The sequence below is a fragment of the Elaeis guineensis genome, chromosome 15 (assembly GCF_000442705.2).
Source record: "Elaeis guineensis isolate ETL-2024a chromosome 15, EG11, whole genome shotgun sequence".
Lineage (NCBI taxonomy): Eukaryota > Viridiplantae > Streptophyta > Magnoliopsida > Arecales > Arecaceae > Elaeis > Elaeis guineensis.
In genome coordinates, this window is record NC_026007.2 from 72822104 (window position 1) to 72832929 (window position 10826).

A 10826-nucleotide genomic window follows, 5' to 3' on the forward strand; every position below is an offset into this window, starting at 1 on the left:
AGATCCACGTCAGGGGACCACGGGACTACCCACCACAAACCGATGGTCCACAGCAATCAACGTGGCATCGTTCGACGGTCGTCATGTTGGGGCACCCCTTAACCTCCTTAATGAAACACCCGAGGAGCCACCAGATCAGCAGTCCTTCAATAACTCCCAGCCGTGTGATGCTCATTGTAGGGTCCATGACTACCGAGCAAAGACAATGGTAGAACTTCAGTCAAGCAAGTCAAGACAAGCCGTCAGCTACGCGACACAAGTTGGGCCGCCTCTGGATAACTAACGGAATGCTGACGAATCGTCGGCGCCGTTATGTTCGACGGTTATCTTACATAAATCCCCCCCCAGGCTCGTTCTTCCCTCCCCTGGCTTCGCTCACCGCTCCAGGGGCGGAGAGAGAGAGAAGGAGAGGGGGAGGACAAAGCCGGGGAGTGGTATGGCGTCGTTGGAGGCCCGGGTTTCCGGTGGAGGCTCCGTCGGGGTCGGCGTCGGGCGGGGCGAGGAGGTTGCGGCGCAGGGGATCATGGAGCGGATCCGATCAGAGGATATGGAGTGCCGGATCCAGGCGGCGAGGGAGATCCGGCGGCTGACGAAGACATCGTCGAAGCACCGCCGGCAGCTCTCTGGCGCCATCGAGCCCCTCGTATCGATGCTTCTGTCTGGGGACACGGAGTCCGGCGAGGCCGCCATACTTGCCCTTCTGAATCTCGCCGTCAAGGACGAAAGGTGCGAGCTTTTGTTTTTTTTTTTTCTTTTTCTTTGATGTAGAGTTTGGTGTTCTTCATTGGAAAAATATATGTTTTTATATTTTGTTTTATAATCACTTTTATTCGAACTTTATCTTATGTTTGTTCTGTTTGTTTTAGTCAAGGGGAACAGAGCTTTGCGTTGTTCTTATGTAATCTAGGATGGGTTTAATTCTTATAATGAGATTGCTTTATTTATGTCATTTCATTTTATTTTTTTTAGCATGAGAATGGGTAGGCCAAAATCAGGGCGAGGGTGGTAGAATCCAGGTCATTGATATCCAACACCCAGTGGCTTTCCCAACTGGCACCCTCATTCTTACTTTTTTCATTTTGGTTACATTATATTATTGAGGAGTATTTGGTGAAGACATCTTATAGGACATGCTATTAAATTAATCCTTGCACTTATATCCCAAAAAATTTGATGGGGCCTGATATTTTTGTATGGCTTATACTGTCATTGTAAGGTCCCATGCAGGCACATATTTGGCCCTATATTAGCTATATACAAAGGCTACTTATATGTGGCTAATGAATCTGAATAATATCTTTCGACTAATCTTTTTGAATGAGATCTTGGGTTATTACGAAGAGTATCAGAGCAGATCCCACAAATAGCTTGTATGGACTAGGAGACACTGCAATATGGATCTATAGGGCTGACAATGGATTGATCGTGATGTTTATAATTAGATTTATGGTACTTGTGAATGGATTTGTATGGATTTGAATCCTTAGCCTGATGAGGACGTTAGGACTTAAACAGAACGAGTATGTGAGGCCCTGGGTTGTTACACCTGCCAAGTCTTTGGAAGGGTTGTCTTCTTTAGTGTTCTTAGGGAACATGTGTCATGATGTTCAAGACTGATCATTCTTTGTGTATGTATATGCGCACGCATACGAGAGAGAGAGAGAGAGAGAGAGGTCTGACTTATATGCTCCAAAAATCTCCCTAGTGACATGAGCATGTGGGTAGCATTGAAGAAGACTTGCAAAGGAAAGAGGAAAAGACAAGATGCTGATGGTTTCAGAGGAAGAAAAAACAATCATCTTTTGGTATCATTATGATATGAAAGCATTCAGAATAACAAAGAGGAGAGAAAGTGGAAAAAAAAAAGAGTCAACTTCTTTCCCATTTAAACAAGTTGTTTTGGAATTTAGATACCTATAAAAATAATGCATTTATGGGCTAACAACCTAACAACCTTGGTCCTTGATTTTAAGAGGTCACCCTGTGTCACTAATTTGGAAGGTTTCTTTTTCACCAACAGCTTTGTTGATTTTATGGGAGACCACTCTTGCCATGATAGTATGCCCATGTTACATGTGTATGATTGCTCCCTATCACTCTACATTCTCAGCATCATGAATCAGGGATCATTATGGGTCCTGGTTTAATAATTTGAGAGATGTTTCTGCACACCTTATAATCATGCTGTTTATAATTTAGAAAAGATATTCTCTTGTTCCACCAATAATCTTCTAGCTACATAAAGTATGCCACTATTTGTGTGCATGTAGTTGATGAAGTTATTAATAACCACTTGAACTCTGAGATAGAAAGTGAGTCTTAACTCATGGGACAGTTTGTACTCTAAAGAAGCTCAGAGCTATCAATTAATGTGAATTGAGTTCATTTTTCAATCAGCTCTTTGGCCTATAGTTTGTCCTCTTTATCATAGACTGCATCTTACCTCTTTTTCTGGAAATCATTTCTATGTTTATTTCTTGCCACCATGATACATGCACGAAAGTTGCACAACCAAGGTAGATCTTGGTACCAGCTGGCTGGCCTTCAAATTTTTACTGCAGGTCCTTGTTTTCCCATATTTCCCTTCACTTACATTTCGGCACCTATTCTTATAATGTATCAAAGCAGGCTTTCTTGGATCGTACCTCAATCATTTAGCCTAATGGATGTGATATGGCGTGTTGTTGGCGGTGAAGTAAAAACAAGTCATTGAAAAATCATGTCCATGCAATTCTACTATCGTCCATCCATTTATGCACTTTAGCTTGGTTTTGGACTGTGTCCGAGAAAGATGACTCCTTGTTGTTGCTAAGTCATAGTATGCTGATTCATTGACCTGTGCAATGATGGCTGACTAGTGCCAGGCATTCGAGACCAGAATGTGTCAATGTAAACTTTTTCTGTTCAAAAGATATTTTTCTTGACAAACTTTGGTAACATCACAGATACTCTTATGTGTAGTCAAAAAAAAAAAAAAACAAAACAAAGGCCAAGGTGACAAAATTCTCAGCATGATTTTACTGATATCATTAGATTTAACTTCTTCTCAACAGGAGAAAAAGGAAGGCTTAATTGGTACATTCCCAAATTGTTTAACTGCTCACACTTTTTTGTGCTCAACTACTCTCTATGTTCTGCATTTGCACATGTTGGTGAACTCCAATAATTAAAAGCTGTGATGAATTATGCTGGGTTCAGTCTTAGGACCACAATAATCCGATGTCTATTGAGTTTCATAACAATTATATCCACGAGTTTGTCATTATGATGGAGTTCTCATTAGAATTTTTATAGACTGTCTTTTAACTGGCTAAATGATTTCTAGTGTAACACCGATCACATTTGTATAAAATCTTTACTGAGTTCAGTGTGAACTTTAAATTTACAGGAACAAGATAAAGATAGTGGATGCTGGTGCACTTGAGCCACTCATTGGATTCCTGCAGTCAACAAATCTAAGCTTACAGGAGTATGCCACTGCTGCTGTCCTTACCCTCTCTGCCTCTTCCATCAACAAACCCACCATCAGTGCAGCTGGTGCCATTCCCCTCCTTGTAGAAATCCTTAGAGATGGAAACCCACAAGCAAAGACTGATGCTGTTACGGCTCTCTACAATCTCTCCACAATTCCAGTTAATCTTGGGACCCTCCTCTCAGTCCGACCTATTGCCTCTCTGGTCAACTTGTTGAAGAGCTGCAAGAAATCCTCTAAAACAGCTGAAAAATGCAGTGCCCTTTTGGAATCATTGGTGGCCTTTGATGAGGGGAGGACTGCTTTGACAGCTGAGGAAGGTGGAGTTCTCACATTAGTTGAGGTTCTCGAGGAAGGCTCTCCCCAGAGTAGGGAGTATGCGGTTGGAGCCCTCCTGAAAATGTGTGAAAGTGATCGCTGTAGATATAGGGAAGTAATTCTTGGAGTAGGTGTGATTCCTGGTCTTCTTGAGCTCACTGTTCAAGGGACACCCAAGTCTCAATCAAAAGCTCGTGTACTCCTACAGTTATTGAGGAACTCTCCATATTCGAGGTCAGAATTGCAGGGAGACAATCTTGAGAACATAGTGAGTAATATTGCATCTCAGATGGATGGTGAGGATTGTGCTGGTAAGGCAAAGAAGATGCTGGCTGAGATGGTGCAGGTCAGTAGGGAGCAGAGCTGGAAGCATTTGCAGCAAAGGGCCTTTGTGCGCACTCCAACCGAGCTGTCTCTTGGCAACTGTCCTTCTGAAGTCTCATCAAAATGATCGGTCACTGTAGTTTGGTTTACCATCTGCTATCTTTTTATAGGAAACAGATTCAAATAAGATGGTAGGATGATGCCAGTCCAGGCCACGATGGTATCAGGTGACTGGTGACATTGTTGATATTTGGTAGATCCTGTGGTTGTTGTCTTTCATGTTTGTGTGGTGTTGTGCATGAAGTGTTGACGGAATAATAAACACTCAGCTTCTTTGTGCAATAGAATATGTTTGTCTCACCAGGTTGTTTCTTGTGTTTCGGACATTGTAATCCCACAAGATTCATTTCAAACATTTATGAATAGTTGAACCAAGTCAAGCTTTCTTCTTGCTTCTAATTATGTTGTAAAATTTATCACCTCATACTTTTTATTGTCACCAAAGATCAAATGCTGATTGGAGGCTTCCATATCCATAGGTTGTGCTTGAAGATAATGTAAATCCGCTTCATGCATTTCTTTTCTGTTGCCTTATTTATTAGTTTTGAAAACTTTTATTAACTTCCTCTCTCACTGAGTTTTCTCAAGTAAATGAAAATAGCAATGGCATTAATCTTGCTTTAAAGTAATGCGTAGAAATGGTAGCATGGATAATTTTTGACACTAAAATGCTTGTATGTTACGCCAGGATCCGATACCATACAGTGCAGCAAAAAGAAAGAAATAAATAAAATAAAATATAAAATATAAATACGTGAATCGATCTCATGCCTACCTCCATGGGGCATGCAAGCTTCACTGTAAGAGAATAAAATAAAACTAATACAAGAAGAACTCACTACTCAACCCTTGTACAAGAGTCTCTCAAAAAAAAATCTCAAAATCCTCATAAAAGCTCTCTAAAATCTCTATTTAAGCTTTTCTACACCTCCAAGACATCACCAGCTCTCCAATGCAGCTGACGGCTCGTCAATCGGAGTTATATAGACTTCAAAATACTATTACATTAGGAAACAGAGTTTCAACCAAACCTAGAATCATCTGTGACTGTTCGATCGTGATCGGCTCGCACTAGAGCCGTCCGATTGCGCACATCAGGGCCACTGATCATTTGATCAAACTCGGAATCAACCTCAGCCATCCAATTGTAACCGACTGCGATCTGGACCGTCGGATCGCACAAAAAAATACTCTGAACCATATGTGGACTGCGTGTTCGGTCCACGCTGGTCCCATGGACCGCCCAGCGCCCCGCGGTCCATGGTGGACCGCGCAAGGGCGCTGGGTCGCCTGCATGCGCTAGGCCGGCCCACGCACGAGTCCACATTGGGCCCACCTGCACGTTGGGCCGCGCACACTTACATGTGCGTCTTCGCTGGGCCGACTGGGCCATCGCCAGCCGCCGCCGCCTCAAACACCATGCCGCTGCTCCAAATCTTCTTTCACGCATATCTTCTCCGTTTGGACTCCGTTTGAGTTGTTCTTGGCTTGTTGGACTCTGTTCGTCATTCTGGACCTCGCTGTGGGCTCAATATTGATCGAATCTTAAGGCATATTTTCTAACAATCTTCACATCGACTCGATATTTGGCCTCCATCTATCTTTAAGAGCTTGTGATCTATCTCACCCCCATGCCCTAGGGCATGCCTGCTGTCTCATTGATGGGCAAATATGGGAGTCGAGCCAGGCCGCTTGATCCCACCTCCGTCATGGGCTGTGTCCACTCTGACAAAGACTTGCTCGGGGTATCATTCTGCGGCAATAGAAATCTCACCCTACGACATTGCCTCTTGTCCTCTCGAGTCTCCCGTCTAGTACCTGATCCACCTCTATCTAGAGCTCTACTTCGCTCTGGGCTCCTCCTGGCTCCGAAAGCTCCACTTTGCATTGGGCTCCCTGCCAGGTAGTAATATCCTCTCATCCTCTTCTTCTCTTCCGAAATAATCCTATCACCATGCAACACCTTCAAGATTCTTCCATTAGCTACCGTTCTGTAGCCTCTCGAATCCAGTCTGCTCAGTGAGATAAGATTTTGTCTGAAATCGGATATATATCAGACCTCCCTCAATCTCCTCACTGTATCATCATGTGTCCTCCAGCTGATAGTCCCGATATCTCTGATTGCACAGTTCGATCCATCCGATAGATAAATAGTGTCTCTCATACTCTCCAAGAAGTCAAACTGCTCCTCTCTGCAATATACATGATAGGTGCATGCAGAATCTAAAATCTACTGCTGGGAAGAAATAAATACCACGTCGGATATCCCTAGGGCATCATCCTCTGAGTCGCTACTGGCCGTCGCTACAGTAACCCTCATTCGATCCTGAGTTGAGAGTAATCTCTAACTAGATACCCCAACTCATTACATCGGTAACATCTAATCTTGCTCAGGTCTCTCATTCAGGACTTGGATCGCCCTCGCCGCGATCTCCTATCGCCCTGTCTGCCGCCTTCTGCTCCTCCAAAAATACCAAAGCTGAGCTGCCGCCTGAGCTCGAAGCTAGATTCTCCCTCTTGAGAATCTCGTTCTGGAAATCATCGCGGTGACTTCGTCTATCTTGATGGTGCTCTTCCCCACTAGAAGAGTAGTCACAAGGACTCATACGAAGGGGAGAGCGATGCTAGCAAGACTAGCACCCTGGTCTTCTCCTCAACTTTCTCACCAATGCTGAGGAGGTCAATGAGGATCTTCTGAAGTGCTGAGATGCTTCTGCACGCTCTGTCCCTCAGTCATCCGAAGCTGGTAGAATTGCCTCCAGAGGAAAAGAGTTTTGGTGAAAGACTTCACCATGTATAACTTCTTGAGCTTCAACCACAGCATCGTCGGAAAAATCTCGCCAAGCATATGGATCACTACCTCATCCACTAGGTACAAGCAGATTATACTCACCACCTGCATCTGGAGCTGCCTCCAATCCTGCACCTCATGGTAGTCGGCTTCTTGTTGCACAAGAGAGCATCGATCAACTCTTACTGGATAAGCACATCTTTCACCCTCGCCTGCCACAAGGAGAAATTGCTCTTTCCATCAAACCTGTTGATCTCCACCTTGATTATGCTTGTCTTCTCATCTTCTATCTCGATCATCACCGCTGCAACCTACGCTCTGGCACCATCTTGCTCTGATACTAATTGTTACGCCAGAATCTGGTACCATACGGTGCAACAGGAAGAAAGAAGAAACAAAATAAAAAACATAGTATAAATACGTGGATCGATCTCAAGCCTACTCCACGGAGCGTGCAAGCTTCACTATGTGAGAATAAAACTAATACAAGAAGAACTCGCCACTCAATCCTTATACAAGAGTCTCTCAAGAACAAGCCCAAAATCCTCACAAAAGCTCTCTGAATCTTTGTTGAAATCTTTCTGCACCTCCAGGACGTCACCAGCTCTCCAACGCAACTGACGGCTTGTCAATCGGAGATATAGACTCCAAAAATTCCAAAACATTGTTACACTAGGAAACAGAGTCCCAATCAAGCTTAGAATCATCCGTGATCGTCCGATCATGACTGGCTCGCATCAGAGCCGTTTGATCATGCACACCAGAGCCATTGATCACCTGATCAAACTCGAAATCAACCTCAACTATCCGATAGCAACTGGCTGTGATCTGGATCGTCGGATCGCACAAAAAATACTCTGAACTGTGCGTGGACCGTGTGTTCAGTCCACGCCGGTCTTATGGACCGCCCAGTGCCCCGCGATTTACGGTGGACTGCGCAGGGGCACTGGATCGCCTGCGTGCACTGGGCCGGCCCACACACGCGCCGCATTGGCCGGCCCACGTGCGCGCATCTCCGTTGGGCCTGATCGCTCCACCGCGCCGCCGCTGCCTCGTGCATCATGCCGCTGCTTCGAACCTTCTTTCGTGCGTATTTTCTCCGTTTAGACTCCATTTGGGCTGTTCTTAGGCTCATTGGACTCTGTTCATTATTTTGGACATCACTGTGAGCTCAATGTGGACCAAATTTTGAGGTATATTTTTAACATTATAAACCATAAATTCAGATGTTTACCGTGGCATTTTTTTTCCACAAAAAAAAAAAAAAAAAGAAAGAAAAGAAATCAACAGCAACTCACAGTCTTCTCACCAAAGTTCAAGGCAATGGCCATTATAACGTTACAGCTACCGTTACAATGGTTTTGGAAGCTACAATATACATACTAAAATACGAATTGAGATAATATGGCTTTTTCATCTGTCCTTAGATCCGAGGACTCTTAAGTAGATAACTAACTAATAGTTTATGTCCATAGTTTTATCCAGTCACCCCGTTACCTGCGAAGTTTCTATCCCAAAAAAAAAAAGAGACTCCTATAAAGTCTCCTAATCCTTCATACTCCATAAACATTCTTTCATTGCAGGGAGCCTAGGATCAGCCATCTACATTCTCAGACCCATACTAGCTAGGGACTTTGACGGGTGGTTTTGCTTATAATCTTATTAAATTCACAGATAAACCACTGAGTGAGATAACAAAGAGTTCTTCATTTCTCAGGGGCACCTCTAGGAAGTCAGAATGGTTAGGATGTATGTAGTAGGTTAAAATGTATGCCTTGTTTTTGACTTTATCTTGTGTATATGTTCACTAATCACTACGTTTTCTTTCCTCCTCTGCACTAAATATGGGGCACGCTTTTTTATGAAGTAAAATGTCGCTTGATTTTAATTTTTTCTTTCTTTGTTTTGTTGATGAAGATGGGAGTAGAGTATTAAAGAGATCTCTTTAATGACCTCTCATCATATAAGGTTTCCATTCACCATTCTGTACAACATCTCCTGTGGTTGCATTTTATGACTTTAAAACTAATAGGCACTTCTTTAAGACCTTGTTGTTGGTGTGGTGACTAAAATTTTTGCCAATGCTTTGGGAGCTCAGCCATTTGGATAACAATTGAAGGCAGCATGTGGATGCAGCTGGTTGTTATTTTATGGGCTGGTGAAATAAGGTGCCTAGTGGTGTGAGCATACAAGGTCTGGAGTTTTGTTGGATCTAAACATTTGTAAATAGTAACAAAGACTGCAATGTGCATCCAGCAGCAGAAGTTAGAATTCAGGAGAACTGTAGAAAGAAGGATGATAACAAGAAACAAAGCAATGCATTTCATTCCAAAGAGGCTGTTGAATTATTAGTCATATCATGATATGTTGGAGCAACCTAGTCTTCTCTAGCAGACTTCAGGAATAGACAGCAAGGTGTTGACCAACAGATACCTAAATTGTGGGTTTGGAGGAATTTTCCAAAATTTTTGCTATATAAGTATTGAAACCAATTTGTGACACAAAACTTGTTTTAGTTGTAGGTGGTTGAAACTACTTACCGGCAACTCTATATTATTTTGTAATTTAGTTTGAGGATAACGGAGGATTAGATTTAAGCATTAAAAAAGTATTTTTTTTAAAAAAAAAACTTTAACATGCCACAACTGTTCTCTTGTTGTCAATAAGTACACAATCTGCACAAGATGGAGGTAGGTGCAATTGAAAAGATGGACCACAAGATTGTGAGGACTGAGTTGACTAATGCTGGAATATGTGTCTTTTCTTGTTATTATACCAGAAGTTTGGAATGGAACTAATCAGTGTTGGGAATTTTGAGCATTTGGCATGTTATTAGTTAAACCTTTTTCCCTTTTCCAGAGACCACTATTTTAGATTCTCTTGAGTAGAATTTTTCAGAGTTTTATATTTTTCAACTTACAAGGCAACGCAGTTTTCTCCATTTGAATTAGATTCTTGAGAAACGTAGAAGGCACTATAAAAGGCAATATTCTACGGAAATGATTAATAAGTACAAGGTAATGATATTTAAATGAATGTATTCCACAAGTGCTCACAGCTGGAGTAGCTCAGTTGGTTAGAGCGTGTGGCTGTTAACCACAAGGTCGAAGGTTCAAGCCCTTCTTCTAGCGCGGAACGTTTTTTTTGGTCATTTACTCTTTTAGCCTTTTTTTTTTTTTTTTTTCCTTTCTTTCTTTTTTTTTTTTTGATGGAAGCCTTTTTATTTTCTTATTCTTTCAGCCTCTCCTATGTTTACTTAAGAGGGTTGGCCATGGCCATGGTCTTGACAAATAGCATAAGCCCTCCTGAGAGGAATCCTGTTATATATTTGGATTTCTGTACCCAAAACGTAGACATCTGTTTTACTGATAACAGTTTCTCGCCATCACCCTTCCTTGTAACCTCCTGTGCACCTTCTCCTCTGTAACTCCTCTCCTTTCCTCACTCTCCACTGATGTAATAATACTCTCTCATAAATAAAAGCTAGGTGGCTGCTTTCTCAGCCTCCTCTATTTTCAAAGAAGAAGAAGAAGAAGAAGAAGAAGACAAATAGCTTAAGCCCATTTTCCAATCCCAAAAATCTTGCGAAGTAAAAAACCATGGCCTTTCCAAGTAGATAAGTTGTTTGTTTTTATGTGTCACCATGGCTGCATGCCTTAACATGCCAAAAGATCACCTGTTCATGAAGACCTTTATAGCCCTGCAATATAATTTGCATGATGTGACCTTCCATGAAGAGCTTAAGATGGCACCAATTATCATTTTACAATGTGTTCCGAATTTTACGATTGCCTTCGAACAATTCGGTCATCGATCTCATTGGTGCCGGGCAGACCGCAGACGTGGTTGTGGCTCAAGATG

General features: G+C 42.5%; 1 protein-coding gene and 1 non-coding gene across 2 annotated transcripts; both read left to right on the top strand.

The window, feature by feature from the left end:
- Positions 1 to 353: 353 nt before the first annotated feature.
- Positions 354 to 4474, top strand: LOC105036669 (uncharacterized). Its single transcript, XM_073249581.1, has 2 exons — positions 354 to 726; positions 3389 to 4474. Exons 1-2 carry the CDS (start codon positions 437 to 439, stop codon positions 4239 to 4241), a joined length of 1143 nt encoding a protein of 380 aa, XP_073105682.1. The 5' UTR covers positions 354 to 436; the 3' UTR covers positions 4242 to 4474.
- Positions 4475 to 10022: 5548 nt separating this feature from the next.
- Positions 10023 to 10096, top strand: TRNAN-GUU (transfer RNA asparagine (anticodon GUU)). Its single transcript has one exon. It is a non-coding gene; the product is annotated as a tRNA-Asn (tRNA).
- Positions 10097 to 10826: the final 730 nt, after the last annotated feature.

Bases quoted from the DNA above. Each gene is read 5' to 3' on its own strand.
- LOC105036669 (XM_073249581.1), top strand. From the start codon at position 437: ATGGCGTCGTTGGAGGCCCGGGTTTCCGGTGGAGGCTCCGTCGGGGTC. The intron at 727-3,388 runs GTGCGAGCTTTT...TTAAATTTACAG, and splicing joins CTCGCCGTCAAGGACGAAAG to GAACAAGATAAAGATAGTGG.